The sequence below is a fragment of the Saccopteryx leptura genome, chromosome 9, assembly GCF_036850995.1.
Source record: "Saccopteryx leptura isolate mSacLep1 chromosome 9, mSacLep1_pri_phased_curated, whole genome shotgun sequence".
NCBI lineage: Eukaryota > Metazoa > Chordata > Mammalia > Chiroptera > Emballonuridae > Saccopteryx > Saccopteryx leptura.
This window is the reverse complement of record NC_089511.1, coordinates 21411944-21433206: the sequence shown is the minus strand read 5'-3', so window position 1 is coordinate 21433206 and position 21263 is coordinate 21411944. Positions and strand designations below refer to the sequence as shown.

The 21263-nt window shown below is 53.4% G+C and overlaps 1 protein-coding gene across 3 annotated transcripts in view; it reads right to left on the bottom strand.

Annotated features, from left to right (window-relative positions):
- ZFHX3 (zinc finger homeobox 3) overlaps positions 1-21263 on the bottom strand; it is a 257518-nt gene that overhangs the window by 158151 nt on the left and 78104 nt on the right. For all 3 annotated transcript variants that reach the window (XM_066349959.1, XM_066349961.1, XM_066349960.1), the window contains exons 2-3: positions 8105-10887; positions 2247-2743 (exon numbers count right to left, since the gene is read on the bottom strand). In XM_066349959.1, coding sequence (XP_066206056.1) covers positions 2247-2743; positions 8105-10841 — 3234 coding nt within the window. In that variant the 5' untranslated portion in view covers positions 10842-10887. The remainder of the gene's footprint in view (positions 1-2246; positions 2744-8104; positions 10888-21263) is intronic.

The window sequence follows — 21263 nt, the reverse complement described above, 5'->3', positions numbered from 1 at the left end:
CACACGGGGAATTCTCTGCCCTGAATGTGGGCGGTGGTCGCACCCCAGCATGCTCAGCCAAAGGCACTGCTGGCACCTGTCCCATGTTCTATCCGTTCTATCCTGCATCCCAACATCGATGGCCCTTCTGCCTACACTGGCCTCTGTGAGCAGAAGTTGCCTCCATCAGAGAAGGAGGAAAAGGGAGGAAGAGGGAGGAAGAGGAAGGAGGGAGGAAGGGAGGGAAAGAGGAGGGCGAGGAGGAGGAAGAAAAAGAAGAAATTAAGGCCAGGGAGTGTCCAGAGCTAGTTCGGCAAAATCCAAATGGAAACCCACGTAACCACTCCCCTCATACCCATCCTGAAAACCGCCTGGCCTGACTCACGAGGTGGGACCTGGCGGATGGTCTGAGGACCAGAATGGGACAGTCTCAGTGAGTCCTGCTGGATCCAGGCCCTTTGGCAACAAAGCCGAGGGCTGGTATACTCTTGTTGGAGGACATGGGGTGGAGTTAGTTGATCACCACTATGCCCGTTTTATAATTAGAGGGCAGTTTTTCCTTGGATGGAAGGGACGGGCTTCATGCCAGCTCTGAATGGCCTTTGCCAAAGTTGGTCACAATCTTCCAGGGCCACACCGAGTCCTCTGTCCTCTGCACAGTCAGGTTCTTTAGAAACTCTTTTGCTTTCCACCAGGGTTTCTTGACCACATCGGCACCACCCTGTGGCCAGTTAAGACCTCCAATTTAAACTGACCGCAAGGAGCCTTTTGTTTCAAAGGTGGCACGAAATCTGAGCCACCCCGTGAGGTTCGTGATGACTTGGGACAAGGGGGCCGGCTCCGTGGTGTCCAAAACCTTCCCCACGGCACCAGCCGAGCCCGTCCATGATGGAGCCAGCAGTTGGTTCCGGCACATTCTATCCCCACTGCCTCGTTCCCTCATTCCTCCTCCTCTCCCTAAAAGGCCGTGGATGTTGCAGAGACCGTGTGGGGGCACAGCCACGCCTCTTACCTATCTGGACTCTCTACTGAAAAGGGGATGAAAGCAGCGGGGGGGGGGGGGGGGGTCTATAGACACTGGAGGCTGACTGACCCAAAGGTGTGGGGATCCCCTCACTCCCCGTGAGAGGCAGGAGGAGAAAGTGACAATAAGGGAAGGGAAATGGAAAGAGAGAGCGAGGGCGTGGAAGGTGGCCGGGCAGATTTATGGCGCTCTGTACCTGATGGTTCATACTAGAGCCATTATGGGATGATTAGAGAAAAAGGTGAGGCTTTGAGTCCAGTGAAAATCAATAGAAACGTCTGGAGCGATTCTGCCGTGCGAGTGGAGGACTATTTACAGGATCCGGGCACCTCCTCCTCATTACCGGCTACGGACTGAGAGACAGACCGGAGGGGGCGGGGAGGGGTGACAAAGAGGAGAGAGGAGGAATGAAGGGAGGAAGCGGAGAGAGGACAGAACCCCAAGGGGAGGGAGGTGGGAGGGGCCTGGCCAAGGGGCTATAAACACCAGGAAGAGAAAGGAGGCCCAGGACACGGAAGACGAGGGGGAAAGAACAGAGGAGCAGCCTTTCCGGACCCTGGTTCTCCCCGTAGCATTTACCGCCTTCTAGCCCACTACAGAACTCATTCGCTGTGTTCACCACCCATTTCCCCTGAAGAGAACGGGCGCTCGATGAGGGCAAGGACTTTTGTCCGTTTTGTGCACGGGGTCGGACACGTGCCCAAACAACGCCTGGCCTACGGCAGGCGCTCAGGCTGTGTGTGCTGAATGAACAAACACACAGAGTACCTACAGGACACCCAGGAGAGAGGAGGCTTTTTTTTTTTTTTTCCCAAACAGGAATAACGCGATGGGATGGACCCAGAGAGCAGCAAGCTCGCAGGGCAGAGGGAACAGAGGAAGGAGCACAGAGGTGCACACCAGCCAGAACTAGGGCGGAAAACCCAACGGTAAAGGCGGTCCAGGCACAAGGGGACCATGAGACAGTACGAGGCTGCCGTCAGCAACACCTGCCCCTCCAAAATGAGGCACTGCACCAAGAGAACCTCGGGGTACCGGCTGACGCCTGCTGCCACACTGCGTCTGGGTGAGGAAGCGAAGGTCAACTCCCCTTCCAACGCCAGGTTCCCCAACCAGCCGCCCACCCGACCGACCAACGACGCAGACTCCTGACCCAGCCCGGGCCCCCCCACCCACCCACCCACCCCCGCCGTCATCTCCCGGGGAGCCGACCCACCGCTCCCCGAGACAGCCCGGGTCCTACCTTGTACAGCTTCAGGCTGGCCTCGTGCCTGGAGTTGACCGTGTGCAGCCGCAGCTTCTCCAGGCTGTTGGTGTAGTAGTCGCAGGCGTTGCACTTGAGGTGGACGGGGTTGCCGATGGCCACACACTTGAGCCGCCACTCGTTGGCTTTGCCGCCCTCCTTGATGTGGGCCACCAGCTGGTACTTCTGCACGTGCTTGTCCGTCTTGCAGTGCAGCTGGAAGTTGGCCTTGAGCTGGGTGTTGTAGCGGCACAGCTTGCACTGGTACGAGTCCCCCATCACGGCCTTCCACTCGTCCTCCGGGAGGCTGCGCTCCACGTTCATGTGTAGCCCCAGCAGGTCCAGGTTGTCCGTGGTGAACTTGTTGCAGACGGCGCACTGGAAGAGCTTCAGCGACGGGTCGTTGGTCTGGATGAAGCTCTCGCCCAGGTTCATCAGCTCCTCCGACACCAGCTGCCCGCCCCCGAGCCGCATGTCCAGGGGCACCTCGCCGCCCACTGTGGGGAAGGAGACGAGAGGAGAATCAGGCGCCGGGCTCCCGGCCGCAGCCAGAACCCAGGCTCCTCCCCACCCTCCCGCCCTCCCGGCCCCGCTGCCTGGGTTCAAGGAGAAAAAAAGATCACATGCCAAGTGCTTGCAAGGTGCTACTAACTGAAAAAACCATCGCCGCCACCAACCAACAAACAAACAAACAAACAAAATCAACTTCATGTGTTCAGATCGTTCTAAAATTTGTGGAAGGTTATTTTATGGTTTGATTTTGGGTTTTTCCTTTTGGAGAAGCCTTAGATTAAGAACCATCACCTTTAAACTACTTCAATTTAGCCCCTTGCTTAGATCTAAGAAAGATAGAAATAACTATAACTGGACATAACAGAATCTGAGATTCCAGACCCTAAAAAGCTGGAAATGAGTTACAGCTGCAATCTGAGATACCAAGACTTTATGGCGAATCAGATGTTACCTAAGGCAGCGCCGTCCAAGGGGACTTTCCGCGAGGATGGAAACATGGTGAATCCATCCGCACTGCCCGACATGGCGGTCACCAGCCGCGTGTAGCCAGTGAATACTAGAAATATGGCTGAGGTGCAAGTTTTAATTCGTTTCAACTTAGATGGCCTCATGTGGCTATTGGCTACTGTATAGTGCGGGTCTAAGTCTGAGATTACAGGATGACCTCTTCACATCCCACCGAATGATACCCTACCTGCCCTACCTGCCCCTCCATTGCTCCAGCTCCTCCCACAATTGTCCCCTTTTCTGAGCCACCCCCCCCCATCCCGCACCACGTGAGACGTAGGTCCCTTAGGGCACACGTCACACTCTCCTTTGTCGCAAGTCAGCCATTGGACACAACCACACACGTCTGCCAGGTCCCCATCGGGCTGCGTCGGCCTTAGGACAGGGGCCAGTCTTCTCCTCAATGAACCTCTCGAAAGTCCCCGCTCCTTGCACAGACGCCCAAGTGCCTGCTGTGCCAGACAAGGGCGAGAACGTTTGGGACGTGAACTGGAAAGTGGACTGGGGGTCGGCAGTAAAGCGCAAAGGTCAGCTCCTAGTCCCCCAACCCTGCCAAAAAAACACGGGTCTGAGAAAGCTGCGCTCTTCCCTCCACACCCCTGTCCTTTCCTGGTCCATCACCGCCCTGCCTGAACCAGGGATGGGCTCTCACTGACCAGCCTTCCCCTCCACACACACACACACCTGGAAGTGTCGAGTCAACACAAAGCTGAGCACCGGCTTCTGTTTCCCGCCTCTTCCCTGAACTCATGCACACGCGAGCTGTGTCTGCCCCTGCCTCTCCCCAACGGATAAACTTGACCTTTTACGTGGGGTTGGGCTGAGGTTATTTTTTTTCTCTTACAGGACTGATCAGAATACAAGTTAATGGTTTATCAAAGAAAAAAAACATTAGGTACTTTTTAAACAATTTTCTTTCTTTTTTTTTTTTTTTTTTCATTTTCCGAAGCTGGAAACAGGGAGGCAGTCAGACAGACTACCGCATGCGCGCCCGACCGGGATCCACCGGGCACGCCCACCAGGGGGCGATGCTCTGCCCCTCTGGGGCGTCGCTCTGTTGCGACCAGAGCCACTCTAGCACCTGGGGCAGAGGCCAAGGAGCCATCCTCAGCGCCCGGGCCATCTTTGCTCCAATGGAGCCTCGCTGCGGGAGGGGAAGAGAGAGACAGAGAGGAAGGAGAGGGGGAGGGGTGGAGAAGCAGATGGGCGCCTCTCCTGTGTGCCCTGGCCGGGAATCGAACCCGGGACTCCTGCACACCAGGCCGATGCTCTACCACTGAGCCAACCAGCCAGGGCCTAAACGATTTTCTTATTTACGCTACATGAGGAGATCAGTGCAGGCCCTTCTGAGTGGACTGGCTGCGTCTGGGGCCTGGGGGCAGGCTGGCTAGCCCCAGACATGGTCTGCACACGCGTTCCAGAGGCCAGGAAGCTTGCTGCTTTGTCTGCTCTCCTGCGGTCTCCCCTGGTGAGAGGTGCCATCACTAAGAAATCCATTTTAAGACAAGAGAGAAAAAGAGGGGTGTGGGTGGGGCCTAAAAGCTCTACCCCTTACCGGGGACCCTGGGGACCAAGACCAGGCAGCACCCATGCTCAGTACGAGCGGACACGGCCCGGGGGAGGGGGGGGGCGCTGAAAGCAGGCACACATTTGTCTCCGATGCCGACCACCTGAAGCACCCAATCTTCCCCCCCTTTCTAAATTCGACCTCCGCGCATCAATATCGCTCTAAAGAGCAATTCCGCCGTCACTTGCTGGACGCTTGAGTGAAAATGAGGAGTCCTTGAGCAGCACGCAGAGGAGTCAGCCCCTCGTCCCGTTCCCAACTCTCAACACGAAATGCAAATCGAAGACAGACGGGGAGAAGCAGGGAGCGGAGGCCGACAGGCAGGCCAGGTCGCCCGGCGAGGACCACGCCTTGGAGAGACCAACCCACGGCCGAGAATCCTACAAATAAATCCACAGACCTGGAAGGAACCAACTCAGACACCAAGAAGCAGAACCACCCCTGAGTCACAGGGAGGAGAAGGAGGAGGAGGAGGAGGAGGAGGAGGAGGAGGAGGAGGAGGAGGAGGAGGAGGAGGAGGGCCCCAGTGACAACCTGGTAGGCCTTGACTGCTGAGCCACGCTGGGTAGCTGGTCTTGGAGAGGAGTGGGCCACCCTATGCACCTGACTCTGACCCTGCAAGTGTCCACTCTGGCCCAGGAGCCTGTCTATTCGCCCCATCGTCAGAGGCACGTGGAAGGAAAAACAACTCCTAGACTCAAGGGCAGCAGCAGAGGGCCTGTTAAACCCCACGCAGGTGTCCCGTGGCCGGCTGGCTACTTGGGAAACACGAGGATGCCCCACACACACACAAACACCAGTTTCCCAGTGAAGGGCCAAACTTCAAAGGGTAAAGGGGTGTCTGGAAGAATATTTAGAGAGCCTCCGGTCTACAGCTTGTCAACAAATGGTGACAAATCCAACCAGACAAGACCAACGGTACCGACCGTTTCCTTAAAGGCCTCTAGAAAGAAAGCACCCCAGAATCAGCAGGTTTTTTATATCCCGGAAGAGAAAGTTCTGTCAAAGGGAATATGAGACTCACTTCGTCAGTGGGAGTGCATTTCACCAAAAACAAACAAAACTAAAAATACCCTACAGAGCCCAGGAGTATCTAATGACCTACAGCCATCACTCAAATGGCCTAAAGAAACCTCATTAGAGCCGCAGAGAAATCCGAAAGGCATGGCTCTCCTCACTGGTATACATGGGCTAAGGTCACGCAGCTGAAATGATAAGTCCTCTGGCTGTGTCCTACGGCACCCACACCCAGTCGGGCGTTAGCACAGGGCATCCGTGGCCCTCGTTCCGTCCCGGCAGCTCCTGTGGCCTGACGCAGACACAGGTTTGCGGAGACGCACTTTGGCTGACACGCAGAGCCACGGGAAATTCAAGGGCCCTTCTTGGCTGACCTGGATTAGGTCCTTGGAAGGAAGAGCTCTTTTTCCCTTTTAAGAAATACAGTGCAGATCTCCCACGTCCATCCAGAGCACAGAGATTCATTCTTCTATTTCCTATGCGTTTGCCATATGCCCAAATAATGCATGATGCCCCCAGAGACTCAGATACTTAGTGTAAAAGCAAATATTCCTCCATCTCTTCATTCGAGCCCAAGTCAGAATTACTGGTTTTCAAGGTAATTAAAAAGATCTCACTTCGACCCAGGATGAACCCATCCATTCTCTGTGTCTTCATTCTACCTACATTATATTTGATTTACTTCAAGATGTGCCTCCCCAAGACTTTAAATCTCCAGAATAGAAAACCCCAATTCCCACAGGCTTTAAAAAAAAAAAAAGTCTTCGAGAACTGATGCCATCCCTTGATGTGCATTCCCTGTGGTTTACCCTGGGGACAAATAAGACAGCTCAGCCCTCTGCATCCATGATTAACCAGCCAGTCAGACATCTTCAAACCACTTGGTAATAAAGGATCAACAGGTCAACATTCCAAAACAGAAAACGAGATTAAAGTAGCCAGGATTCGAATGTAAATGCAGAGCAGGAAAAACAAATTAAACTGTTATGAAATGTAACTCAGCAGCAGCAATTAGCACTAAAACACCAAGCAAATAAAGATGTTCCGACTGGTAAGGCTGGGCCCCCCTGGCACGGACCTAAACCAGGCCAGAATCAAGATACCTGCTTACACTCTGTTGCCAAGAACAACGTATTCCCCTGCCAGTCGGGGCGCGGGGGGCGGGGGGGTTAACTGCTCAATTCAGGCCTGCATCACTGGTCCCAAGCGGTCAGCAGGGTCAGGGAACGGAGACCGGGCCATCCTGGTCCAAGGCACAGGTGCTGGGGGCAGGATGGGCCCAACCACCACAGTGATCCCTACGAAACTGATCTGTACATTTTCTTGCGACATTAGCTCCCCCCCCCCCCAATGCATCATGATTTGTGGAGACTTGTGGTTTTCAAGCCTCCAAACGCTCTTCTGCCCCCACTCTAGATCTAGGAAGCCAGTCGGTAAGACTGGGTGTCTGGACGCATCCAGTTCACCTTCTCCAACCTGGGTCGTTGATCATGAAAAACAAAGGCTCCGTTTGCCAGGATTTTACTGATATTAAAACTTAGCTTTTTTTTTTTTGATGTACAATTTTAGAATGTAATCCTTTTTCATCTATCACATCAGTCCTTACGGTGCCCCAGGGCAATTTAACTCCCAACTAGACTAATCACCAATGGTCCAAGACAGCAAGTAAGGTAATGAGCACATCCCTTTCCCTGAGATCCTCTCAGAGACGTAGGAGAACTGTGAGAACCTATCTCAGGTGGCTCCCCATTCCACGCAGGACAGGCCTCGGGTGGTCTGAATAGAGCACACTCGGGTTCCGAGTCCTTCTGTGGAGACGATGGTTCCTATTTAAAACTCCAGCTACAGTTTCCTGTAAGTTTCAATACATATTTAATGGGAATCCAAAAGTTCTGGATAATTGTGGCGATTTTTCAAACTGAGAGAGAGAGAGACAGAGAAAGAGAGGATGGGAACGGACAGGAAGGTTGACCAGAGGCCCCCAAACCAGATGGAAACACTTAAGATTTTAATCCTGGGCCGCAGAACTGGAGTGTCATCCCGTCTCTGTCGAATGCATCCACTCTTCCACACGCACACCGAGTTCGAGGGATTCCCGAGGAAAAAATCAGCGTCAGGCACTCAAGTGTATATACACAAAACGAAAGAAAAAAATACACGTCGACCAAATCCACTGGGTTCCGTTTCCTCCTCCCCCCCCCCCCCCAGTGGAAGTCACGTCACAGAACAAACACAAACACAGAGTCAGCCTCACCTAGAGCAGGCGTCATGGCGGCCATGGGCCCGGAGGGGTCCAGCTGGAACCCACTCATCATGAACTGGGCGTCCGAGGCGGCGCTGTCCATCTTCAGGTTGGGCAGGTTCATGTTCTGGGCCAGGTAGTACTGATACAGCTCGGCCTCGGCGGGCGAGGGCAGGCTGCCCAGGCCCAGGTGGCGGTTGTGTTGCATCTGGGTCATGTTCTGCTGCAGGAGCATCATGTTGTGCATGTGCTTCTCGCTGGTCATGTGGATGCGGAGGTTCCTCGCCACGTTGGTCTCGTAATCGCACACCTCGCACCGCCAGGTGGGTTTGGTTTTTGGTTTGGTGGGCGAGGGGGCCCCGCAGGAGCTGCTGATGTTGGCCGCCGCGGCCGCCGCCGCAGCTGCCGCCGCCGCCGCCGCCCCGGCCGTGTGGCTGAAGACCTGCTCTCCCCCTCCGTTCTGCAGGTTCTGCATGTTGTTGAGATGCTTGTCGGACTGCATATGAATACTGAGGTTGCCTTTGGTCGTTGTGGAGTAGTTACACACCTCGCAGCGGAAAGGCTTGTAACCACAGGTGTAGCTCTCGCCTCGTGCCAACCGAGGGTGGGGCTGCCCGCTTTTGCAATAGACGCAGGAGCCCCCCGGCTCCGGGTGCTTCTCCTTCATGTGTGCCTCCAGGGTCTGCTGGTACTTATAGTGCCAGTTGCACTTGGGGCACTTCAGCGTCTTACACGAGTTACGAGAATGCATCATGGTCATGTGGCCGCCCAGCGAGCGAGAGGAGCCCAGGACCGTGTCGCATTTAGGGCACTCCACGCCGCTCCCCGAGGGGCACTCCCCGACCCCCAGCTCGCAGAGGGAGCCAGTGTGCTGGTGATGGGAGACGAAGCCCCCATCGTCACCCTCTGTGCTTTCATTTGGTTCTGGTGCTGTGGCATTGTCTTTATTGGCACTTTCGTCAGCAAAGTCCAGCCTCCTGCCGCCCTCTGCCACATTGGCCCTGACGCCCTCACTGTTAAAGCTTAACCGGTTCCTCCTGTTCGCACCATCGAAGACAACAAAGGAAGAAGCGGAATTAGAACTAGTAGAAGCTGCGCCCCTCGACAGGGTCTGGAGCACATTAGGCATTAAGGGGGAGTTAGAAATGCTTTGGTTTGAGAGAGCAAGGTCCTTTTTGCTGCTGCTGCTGCTACCCGCCGCGGCCCCAGACTCCTCCTGGGGCCTGTCCTCCAGTTCGTCGTCCAACTCGCTTGGAAAGAGTCCTTTGCAACCCTCATCTTCCTCCTCCTCCTCCTCTTCCTCCTCCTCTTCCTCTTCCTCCTCCTCCTCCTCCGCCTCTTCCTCCTCCTCTTCCTCCTCCACCTCCTCCTCGGCTGGCTCTGCTTTCTCGGAGAAGCAATCCGCATCGCCCACTTCTTGCTTCTCTCCTTCTGCTGCCCCAGAGTCCTTGCCCTCTGAGGATTTGGTAGGACTGGAGGCCAGGGGCCCCAGGGGGACTGAGGTAATGGGGGTCTTCAGGACCGAGCTGGTGAGCCCGCCAAGGTTCAAGAGGGTGCTGGGGGTCAAGATACCAGCCTGGGGCTGCTCGGGGCCAGCAGCAGAGCCAGCCGGGAGGGCCTCCTCCCCTTCCATTCGAATGCCACTAAATTTACCATAAAAACTGTGTCCGGGACCTATGAGGTTAGCTGTGGAAACTAAAGGGTGCTGAAAGTTTTTGTTTTTTGGTTCCAGAAAACTGACAAGGGGTTCCTTGTCTTTGCCAATCCCTTGGATGATAGCGGAGATGTTCTTATTGCTAAGAATCCTCCGCTCGTCCTCGCTCAGGGTCATTCGATGGTCGTGCACCGCGTGGGTGACGAAGGAGCGGACGTACCCGAAGGACAGTTTGCACAGGAAACACATCAGGATGGGCTTCCTCTTGCCGTAGAGCACGAAGCCGTCGAACTTGGACAGGTCCACATTGTTGGGAACATCTTTGGATACGCAGGAGCTTTTGGCAGAGCCGTCGCTGTTCAGGTAATCCTTGTTGCTTTTGTGTCGCACGTCGAAAACGCGGAAGCTGTGCAGGACGGGGCTGAGCCCCGCCAGGGCTGAGGTATTCGGGAAAGCCGGGTCCGGGCCCTCAAACCACTTCCCGAAGGAGGAGGCTATGTGGAAAGTGTTGATGATCTGTGGGTAGACGGGCGCAGCACAGGCAGGGTCCCCTTGTTTGCCCCCCGCAGCGGGGAGGGAGTTCAGGAAGAGCGAGGGGGGCGGCCCGCTGCCGCCGGCGGCCCCGCTCTGGGTCAGCTGGCTCAGGCTCTCCACTATGTAGGCCGAGCCGTCCGGCTGGTAGACGATCTCCCCGGCCAGGTTCTCCACGTCGCTCTCCTCGTCCCCCTCCTCGCTGGTGTCGCTCCCGCTCTCCTCCCTCAGGGGCCGCGGGGGCCGCGCGCTGGGGCAGTGGTGCTCCATGTAGGTCTGCAGGCTGGCGAAGGAGGCCGAGCACTCGTTGCAGCTGACCTCCTTGCCCGCGGGCTCCGCGGTGGCGGCGGCGGCGGGGCCGGCCGAGGCGCTGCTCTCCGCCACGCGCTCATTGAACGGGGCCCTCAGGCTGTCCAGGGGCCCGTGGCTCTCGCTTGTGGGCTGCTCCATGCTACTGGGTGTGTCGGGGAGGTGGGTGCTGTTGAGTTCAGTCCATTGCTGGTGCTGAGGGATACCGCACCCATTGTCCTTCCCCGAGACGACGGGCGAGTCACAGCCTTCCATGGTAAGGCCTGCGTGGAGCGTTCATTGCACCCAGTACGGATCGGACCTGAAGGGCGGAGGCGAGGGAGGGGGGGAGGAGAGGAGGGGGAGAGGGGGAAGAGAGAGAGAAAGGAAAGAGGTTAGGAGGGCCGAGGCTAAGGTCCCGCGCAGAGCTCTCTAATGGGCTTCTGTCCACACCCACAACAGAGACGGCCGAGGCAGCACGGACCCCCGCGATTGTCCCGTGCTGTCCAACGCGCAGAGGGTAGGCGACACCCCGGGGCGTCGCAGCTGGGGTCCAGGGCAGGAGCAGGGGGCACAGGGCAGGGGCATCAGGAGAATCCCCTCTTTGTCTTCAGATTGTCGGCTGCTCTACCCCTGGCGACCAGTTCGAAATTCCGTTCTTTGCAAGCACAGGCCTGGGCAACGGCCACACTGGAGGAGGAGGACCGCATCGTCTCACCAGGCCCCAGAGAGGACACAGAGGGTGGCCCTACCGCGTGCATATAGCCAACACCAAGTCGCCCTCAGCTGCCCAAGCAGTCTGGTGGTCAGGGGAACACCGGGGAGGGACAGACGAGAAGAGGAAGATTTTGCACCCCCAGAACACAAACGGCAGACCTGCGCAAGGATAACGCTCATTGACCTAGAGAAGAGCTGCTGCTGTTGCTTTGACTGACTGACCATGGTTCCTAGTTTGAGAAGTTCAAAGAACAGCATCCGAGGGCTGTGTGGCTCAGAGCGCAAGTGTGCAGGGCCCGGGAACGCTCTGCAAAGCCCCTTTGAGGGCATTCATCCTCTCAGGGCCTGGGACGCATTGTCCCATTTTACAAAACTGAGAGGCAAGAATTGTACAACAGGCCCCGTGCTACCCTGACACGGTGACACAGAGAAGGCAGATCTCTGAGTTCCCATCTCTTCCCCCCGCACACCTCCCCCCCACTGGGAGAACACCCTAGCTTGTGACTCAGCTGGCTTGAGACTAAAAACGTGTAGGTGCAAAACATGAGCCTGAGGTTTCTAGGAAGAACCTCCCAGACTCTCGGTGGGCTGACGCCCCCTGCCGCGGCGTGGAAGTCACCCTGTCTGTACGGAGCCCCATCACCACCGTCTGGGTGCTGCTGTTCACTGGCAAAGATCTCGGCGGCAAACCCAGACAGCAGCTGGGCTCGGACAGCCCCCGTTCCACACCTGCCTCTTAGTTATTACTTGCTACCCAAGCAGCTGTCCTTCAGCCCCGGGGCTCTTCTGTTTCCGACTCCAAAGTGCCACGGAGCTGAATCTGCCCTCTGAGACCTTGCGTCCCTGGAGAGCGAGACACCAGATCACTGGCTGCTGCTTTCTGCTCCTGGGGCAACAACCTCATAGGGGTGCTTCTTCCATACTGGCTGCTCCCATAGGCAATTCAGAGCCTCACACACCTCCCACAGCCCTCATCCCTGCCTGCAAATGCCGAGCCACCCTTCCCGCAATGCCTCCTTCCTGGAGAACACCTGGCTGCTCCTCCACCCACCATCTCATTCATACACAGCAGATGAAGGTTTTTGGCTGAGTCTGGTCTCCCTTCCTCCCCCCACCCCCCATCCCCTTCTTCCCATTCTCTTTTCATTTCTTGATTCTTGACTGCACAGTGAGCCAACAGCGCCCCCTCGGGAAAAGATGGGGAAGGCAGGTTTACCAGAAGTCTTAGGAGGAATAACTTTTTGGAAGAAAAGTGTCATGTTTTGTTTAACACACACACACACATGTGCTAGACCTCTCGATGCATAAACTCAAACTCCATTATGACAAAAGTTCGGTGTGCCTGAGAAAAGACACATTGATTTTTAAGCCAAGGTGACGGCACTAAAACCAAACCAAATAGCAAACGCGATGGGACTCCCTCCCGAGGCTTAGCTGGCACACAGGTGAGGATCCGGGGTGGCTCTTCATAAGGCTGCACCTGATTGACAGCTCAGGACAGAAAGGTTGGCAGGCCTGAAGGGGCGGGAGGGTTAACAGCCCGATTGTAAAATCAATGTCATAAATGCTTGGTAAGTTACAGGAACGTGCGGGAAGGGGAGGCCACGATTGATAAAGGAGAACAGCTTTGATGCTTCACCAGGGACTTGTGTATCGACAGCAAAGCCAATCTCCTCTCCGGCCGGGGCTGGGCCAGAGAAACCTGCAAGCGTTTACCAATTAATTGGTGGGCTTTTCTAGCTGTTCCCTTCCTCCTCCTCCTCCTCCTCCTCCTCCTTCTCTTCCTCCTCCTCCTCGTCTTCCTCCTCCTCCTCCTCCTCCTCCTCTTCCTCCTCCTCCTCTTCTTCCTCCTCCTCTTCCTCCTCTTCCTCCTCATCCTCCTCCTTCTCCTCCTCTTTCTCCTCCTCCTCCACAAATCACCCACTTACTAGGTTGGGACTTTTGAACTCACCAAACTTTGTTCTCTATTTCCAAGCAAATGGTGTCAAGAAAGAATGACATTGTGGCCACCCCTGAAAGACAGATGACCCCAAGGGTGGTGGCACTAGCCCCATGAGGGGGGGTACGTGGGAGACAGCTTATTCACAGGGACTGACAGCCCACTGAGGCCTCGGTGGGAGAGAAGGCGCCCACTCCAGGATCTAAGCGGCCTGCTCTGGGCTTCCCTTCAGAGCACGCCGGCCAGGATGTGCGGGGCCTCTGACAGCCTCGCCAAGCAAAGTGTGGCTCGGGGACGGGCGGCATCCTCTTCACCAGGAAGCCGTGAGAAACTGACTCTCAGCCCTACCACAGATCGGAATCTGCATTTTCGCACGAGCCTCAGAGGATGCTCGTTATTAAAGTTGGGAGACACTCCGCTACACAACATCTTCACCAGGTTGCCACCTCATCCCACGCTTTGGTACCTGCCCTGCTAGGTGGCGTGGCAGGGCCAGTCCCTGGGAGGTGCAGGGATGGGGGGGGGTGTGTGGATAAGCCGGGCGACCAGAAACACAGAGGTGAAGAAAGCTCTTAAAACTGCCCAGTCCTTCAGCTCAAGGACCCCAGGCTGTCCACCCCTCTCCCACCCGGCTGGCTGTCCCTCTCGCTCTGTTTATCAGCCAGTCAATAAGAAAAAGGTAGTTCTTACTTAAGGAGGCAGAAGTCAACTCGGCAGGTCGATCAGCACTCTGTCTGTAAACACGGTTTCCCGTAAAATCAATGATCTTCAGTTACAGAGGGCAGCCTGGGAACCAGGGGGGGCCCCGCGCTCTCCCGGGCGGCCCCTCCGGCAGCCTCTGCGCCCCCCGGCCTCATCCTTCACCCTCCGGGGCCGCCTCACGCATCGCAGACCCTCCACCCTTCCTACTGCCTCTCTTCAGCCACGTAAACGAAACCCCCCCAATTCCCTTCCTACACAGATGCCGTTCTACTCACGACCACCGATACCGTCCTCAACGTGGTTTTGTGTGCGTGTGGTTTTAAGAAGTCGGTGACTTCTCAGTTAAAGCATACTTCTCCAACAAGAGTGAAAGGGAGAACACAGGCATGGTGTAGCAGGGTGCTGTACTCTCGCCTCTTAGCCTTAAACCTGCCATCTGAGAAGTAATCTCATACAGAGACGTTTCAGCGTCTCCATCCAGAACCCCCGACGCCAGCTCCTCATCCAGTCCCTTTCCTTGGAACCTACCTATAAAGCTCCCCGTATCTGCTCCACAAATATCATCACGCTTTACTTTTCAAACATTGTTTAAAATGACAATACTCCACCATGTTACCCCGGCGAGGGGGGGGGAAGGAAGAATTAACAAAGTTATCCATCTGCCGCTTTCAACTGAGAAGTTGTGAAGTGACAGTTTTATCACATTCCTTTAAGGAGACGGGACTGAGTTTCAACGCAACAGTTACAGGGAAGCGGGAAGGGGAGGGCGCCGTTATTAGGAAGAGGAGGGGGCTCCCGCTGTTGCTCCAGCTCCCGGAGAATTAAACATGAACGGTCGCACTGTGCAATTTTAAATTGTTAATTAGCACGGGGTTAATTAGGCGGTCCTTTCACAAGAGGCTGTTTGGCAGAAAACCAAGAAAGGGAACAAAGGGGGCGAAAAAAAAAAATAGACAAAGAGAGAACAGAGACAGCGAGAAACTGTTGCCTCCACGAGGAACCCACGCGGCACCGCGGGGTTCAGAGAGAAGCGACCCAGCAGACAGGCGGGGCTGGGTTCCCCCGTGCGCCCTGCTCTGCTCCAGGGGCTGTCAGTTGGCAGCACCTTCCTGCGGGCGTCTTGGCAACAGGTACCACACACCTCAAAAATGCACAGGCCCTTTGACTCGGCAATTCCCCCATTCTAGGGGACAGCTCAAGACAGCCACAGAAGATTATTCATCACATGATGGGGGGGGGGGGGATAAAGTAAAAGAAAGAATCTGGTGAAACTCTCTATGTAAATTACAGTGCATGGTGTTCCAAAGTATGTTCTATCATTTTGTAAAGAAATTATGTAAGGGCGTGGGGAAATGGTCACCCTGGGTGCTCAGGGAACAACACACATATATAGGTCGACATACAGAAATACGTGAGACCCATCGACACCTTTATAGTGGTAACTATTAGGGGATGAGGTCGTAGGCAACCTTATCTCCTCCTTGGTGCCTTTACTCCCCGAAGTTTTCTGAAATTAAACCCATCCTAAGGGAAGCCAGCCCTTCCTGCATCAGGCCTGCAGGGAGAGCACCGCCTCGATGCTCAGAGCCACTTGGTGAGACGCATGCTATCTTTATTCCCATTTTAAAGATGAGAAAACTGAGGTTGCCCAGGTTCTGCCCCCTGAGTAACAAAACCACAGTCCGACTGTGTGGAGTCTGTGCTGTACCGACTCCACCGTGTTTTTTTTCTTTAATATCTATATCTCTAAGAGAACGCCAGAATGTCCTGACACCTGACATTCGCACTCAATCGTTGTGGACCCAGAGGCGGTGCTTAGGATCATAGGATACCGGAATCGCTGTATAAAGAACACTGCCCATGCATCCGACAACCCTTGTGGGCCTGGTAGCAGTGAGGAGAAGAGAATTCTAAGTGGACTTCTTTACTTGGGTAGCTCCACCCAGAAGAGAGGGGGTAAAAGGAGTGGGAGGAATTGTCACAACAAACTATATGGTAGGCCCAGTATCCTCACTTTTTTAAAATAAAAGGAAGGAAGGCAGATTCCAAATACCCGTAAGTCAAAATAGGTATTCCGTTTATTCACTCACACGCTCACTCATCAAATATTTACTTTGCACCTAGGATGTGTCAGATGCTAGGGAATTAACGCTAAATAGGTCACTGAACTGCACTCGGATGGGAGAGAAACCACTGACAAAGGTGACGGGAAGCGGTGAGAAGCACCCGGAAGTAACACAAAGCAAGAGGAGGGGAAGGGGGAGGTGCGTGGCCGTCATTTCGGGAAGAGCAATGATAGCGAGTTAAAAGGGCATGCAGATTATTATATATTGCGAGCTCCTCATCAATTTGAGAAGAGATTACAGAGTTGCTAAGTAGAAGCTAGAGAGGGGGGAAAAAAAAAGGTTGTCCTGAGGAATTAGCAATCAGCTGCAGGTTCAGTAAGAAAATTCGCATAAAATAAACTGAAATAGAGCTTCCCTCAGATTCCATGATCTGAGACAATGCAGTAGGGAGTACTTCTGGATTTTAATAAGGTGTCCCGAAGTTTATCATTTCTTTGTATCCAGGAGAGCAAAATGTCTTTCAGATTAAATAAAAAGAAAAAAAAAATAGGTCTGGCTGAACGTTATAGCCCGTGGCTGTCATGACCTGAAATACCTACTCACAGGTCAGTGTGCTAGAGGCTCGCCTCAACATGGTGCCTTGTCCCTCGTTCCCCTCACTTAAATCAACAGACTGAGGGACAAGACCAAGCACACACACCAATTCTCTGTACAAACTACATAAAGCTACAAGGACTAACTAATATGCTAAATGGTTGGTGGAATTAAGACCTGGGGGGTGGGGGGAAGATCTCGGCAAGCTGGAACAATGGCCTCCAAGGAGCAAGATGACATGTTGAAAGGATAAAATAGGAAGTCCCGCAGTTCATCCAGAAAATCAGCAAAACCACCAGAGGATGGAAGAGACTGGGATGAACAGGGAATTCATGCAAAAAAAAAAAAAACCAAAAAAAAAAAAAACCTGGCAGTGTTACTGGAGCACAAATCCAGAGCAAGCCCCCAGCGGACAGGGCAGCCAAAGATGTGACCTCTGGCCGCAGGAGTTGCTCTGTTCCTGTCGGGAGGCAACAGGTCTGCAGCGCCGTCATTTTCTCCCTCTGCGTGAAGAATGTTACCGTGCATGCGGGGGGGGGGGGGGGGGGGGGGTCGGTCACATTAAGAAGGGTGCCGACAGACCCGAGCACGGTCACAAGGGCCGACCGTGGAGCGCTCAGGAGTGCAGGAGAGAGGGGCCTCGGTGCCCAGCAAGACAACCACCCTCAGCCACAGGAAGGCCGGCCTGCCACCTGCAGTGAGGACAGGTTAGATGTCATCTACCTAGCTTCAGGGTTTAACCAGGAGTAATGAGGGACGTTTATTAGGAATTAGAATTCCGTTCAATGTAAGAGGAAATTTTTCTTAAAAGATTATTGAATTTCCCAAACGGAATGCTGACTCTGTGAAAGACTGCAAATCCTTGAGTTCATGAATGGAAAAGGGGGTTCTGTCTGGGGCCGGGAAGTTCCATCAGGCGGCCTCTCGGGTCCTCTAAAAGGTGAAGATTCCTTTCATTCCTGGGTTATCGGGCCGCTTACTCCATCAGCCTTAAGCTCCTCCTCTGTGGTCCCATAGTCATTTGGCAGATGGCGACACAGTGTAATTCTGGGGTTATCACACTAATTGTCTGTTGACAGGTCTGTCTCTGCCACTAGGCAGGCTGGACATCTCTCATTCATCTCTGAGCCCCCCACAGCCAAGATGTCAATAGTTGCTTAGTAAAACGACAAGAAATTACAGTATGGGAGAAACAATAACACTCCGAGAAGAAAAATAATGATTCCTGAATGCGTTGTTTCTTTTTCACTTAGTTGAAGAAATGCCTGGTGCGACTCTCTGCAACTAAATGGAACCAGGGCTCCTGGGAGAAACGGACAATTCTTGGGCTGGGGTAGAGTGCAAGATGAGCCTGGAGCATCTGGCCAAGCCAGGACACAGGAGGTGCTCTGAGAGGGATCAGAATTTGTCAGGACACAGGAACAGGTTAAACCAGGGGTCCCCAAACTTTTTACATAGGGGGCCAGTTCACTGTCCCTCAGACCGTTGGAGGGCCGAACTATAAAAAAAAACTATGAACAAATCCCTATGCACACTGCACATACCTTATTTTAAAGTAAAAAAACAAAACGGGAACAAATACAATATTTAAAATAAAAAAACAAGTAAATTTAAATCAAGAAACTGACCAGTATTTCAATGGGAACTATGGGCCTGCTTTTGGCTAATGAGATGGTCAATGTGCTCCTTTCATTGACCACCAATGAAAGAGGTGCCCCTTCTGGAAGTGCAGCGGGGCCGGATAAATGGCCTCAGGGGGCCACATGTGGCCCGCGGGCCGTAGTTTGGGAACCCCTGGGTTAAACGATGCTTCCACCACCTCAACCAGGGACAATTTGAGCAAGAAAATTAAACAAGAGTAAAAAGGACTGCAACCCAATGCACAAAATGAAAACCCTACATTCCATACATCTATAAATTAATAAAAATAAATGTGAGAAAAGAAAAAGTTATTTGGGGGGGGGGGGGTGGAATTCCAAATGACAAGTGCAGGAGGAGATTCTGGAGTTAGAAACCCACCATTTCGTGACCACCATAATGACAGCCCATTCGGAAAAGAACCAGCGGACACCAAAACTGATGGGTGAACGTGTCAGTGGTAACAGGGTCTTTACAAAGTCACACAGCACCTCCCCACGAAACACTCACTAACTACAGAACGGAAAACAGTACCTCGACAGCAGGCAGAGAAACCTGGCAAGGCACCACCTTGACCACGTGACCCAAGTTACCATCCCCAGGAATGAGACAAACAGACATCATGTGCCTCCTGAGAGGATACACTGAGAAGAACACAACATCCCTCCCCTAACGTTTCTGCCAAAAACACCACCAAACCTGAATCGAATCACAAGGGAATATCACACAAACCCAACCTGAGGGGACAGCCTGGAAAATGTCCTATGCTCTTCAGATCTGTGAGGGTCGTGGAACAGAAAGAGCCATTTCCGGTCAAAGGGGACTGAGGAGATGCGGCAAAGGACACAACACAATCTGAGAGGCCCTCTTCCTACAAAGGACGTAACTGGGACAACTGGCGAAATCTGAGTAAGGCCTGGAGATCAGATCATCGCAGCGTATGAATGTTCATTTCCTAGTTTTGATAACTGTAGTGTGGTTATATAAAAGAATGTCTTTGGTTTTCAAGAAATCCACACTGATATATTTAGAGGTGAAAGGTCATGATGTCTCTGAGTCTTCTAATAGTTTAGGAAAAAGAACTATGTTGGCCCTGGCCAGTTGGCTCAGTGGTAGAATGTCGGCCTGGTGTGCAAGAGTCCTGGGTTTGATTCCCAGCCAGGGCACACAGGAGAAGCGCCCATCTGCTTCTCCACCCCTCCCCCCTCTCCTTCCTCTCTGTCTCTCTCTTCCCCTCCTGCAGCCAAGGCTCCATTGGAGCAAAGTTGGCCCGGGCGCTGAGGATGGCTCCATGGCCTCTGCCTCAGGCACTAGAATGGCTCTGGTCACAACAGAGCAATGCCCCAGATGGGCAGAGCATCGCCCCCTGGTGGGCATGCCAGGTGGATCCCAGTCGGGCACATGCGGGAGTCTGTCTGACTGCCTCCCCGTTTCCAACTTCAGAAAAAAAAAAGAACTACATGAGTGTGTGTATGTGCTTATGTGCTTGTGTGTGTGTGTGTGTGTGTGTGCGCGCGCGCACGTCCACAAAGCTAGAACTATGAAAAAATGTTAACACGTGGGTAGGGTCTGGACAAATAGTATATGAGGCTTCTTTGTCCCCTTATTATAATTTTCCTGTATATCTGAAATTATTCAAAACAAAAAAGAAAAAAAAAAGCCCAGTGTAAGGACTCTATATATTGCACCTCCAAAGACATATGAACAGCCGACCGACCCTGATTCCCACACCCTTATCATCATGTGAAACTCACGCTGGCACGGTATCCTGAGAAGAGGGAGGCCGTGAGGCTAGGCACCGACAACAAGAGAAAACTGGACTCCGGTCCTCCAGCCAAGAGGTTCTAGACAGAGCTCTCCAGCTGGAGAAGGCAGACCGCCATTCTAAATGGACTAGAATTCCAAGAAATACAATGCTGAAAGACCTCTACATCCATCCATATCTGGACTCAGGTTTCCCTAAGTTGGTGAAAGCAGGCGTAAATGTACGGGCAAGGGCAGCCACCAAGGAGGAGAAAAACCCTGACAACCTAAAGAGGGTTGTCCACTGCTCAATCTGGATAAAAACACATTAGCGAGAAAAATCCACAGCAAAGAATAAAGAATAAACCATCCTTATCTCCTTTAAAAAAAAAAAAAAAAAAAAGGCAACCCAGATTCTCAGACAAGTAGAAACTTCATTCAAGGGGCAGAGAAATAATGCCCTCATCTGTTTAGCTTGGAATCCACTGAAGAACCACATCCAATTCCATTCTGTGCTTTGCACAATAACTGTATTTGTGTATTGCTGCTGCATACAAGTCAATAAGTGTTAAACCATAAATAGGTGAGATTCCATACGCTTGGTAGCAATTTCCCAGTAGCCCTCACAGTGATTCTGTAACTATGGCAAGGTCAGAGAACACACACGTGCTTGAACAGGTCCCTTGTGTTGCAGGAGGTTCATTGCCCGGAAGGCCCGGAGAATCGCCGGGCCCCGGGCTCCGTGTTTGCTAATAAGTGCATCTGTGCTCTTTCCAGCGTGAACATAAATCAGCCTGGAAGTGAAAAGTGCTAGCTCAGTCTGTTCTGCAGGGAATCCACAACCACCGCAATATTCTGGTTACGGTGCAGTCCTGGAGGGGAAGGGGAGGGGGGGGGGTGAGATCAGAAGTCTGTGGGTGCTGGAAGAGAAGAGCTGATCTTTAGGAGAACAGAATTATTTACTATCTATGTAGATGCACCCAACATTCAATGATGACCAAAGCCTTGCGCACAATCATAAAAAGCCAACCGACGACCCAGCTCTTATTTCTACTCTGCCTTGATCTAAAAAAGGATCTGGGGCCATTTAACCAGCTCTTCAAATATTCGTAGCCCAACTCTTTTTCCTTTTTTTTCTTTTTCCTTTTTTTTTCTTTTTGTATTTTTCTGAAGCTGGAAACGGGGAGAGACAGTCAGACAGACTCCCGCATGCGCCCAACTGGGATCCACCCGGCACGCCCACCAGGGGCGACACTCTGCCCACCAGGGGGCGATACTCTGCCCCTTCGGGGGGTTGCT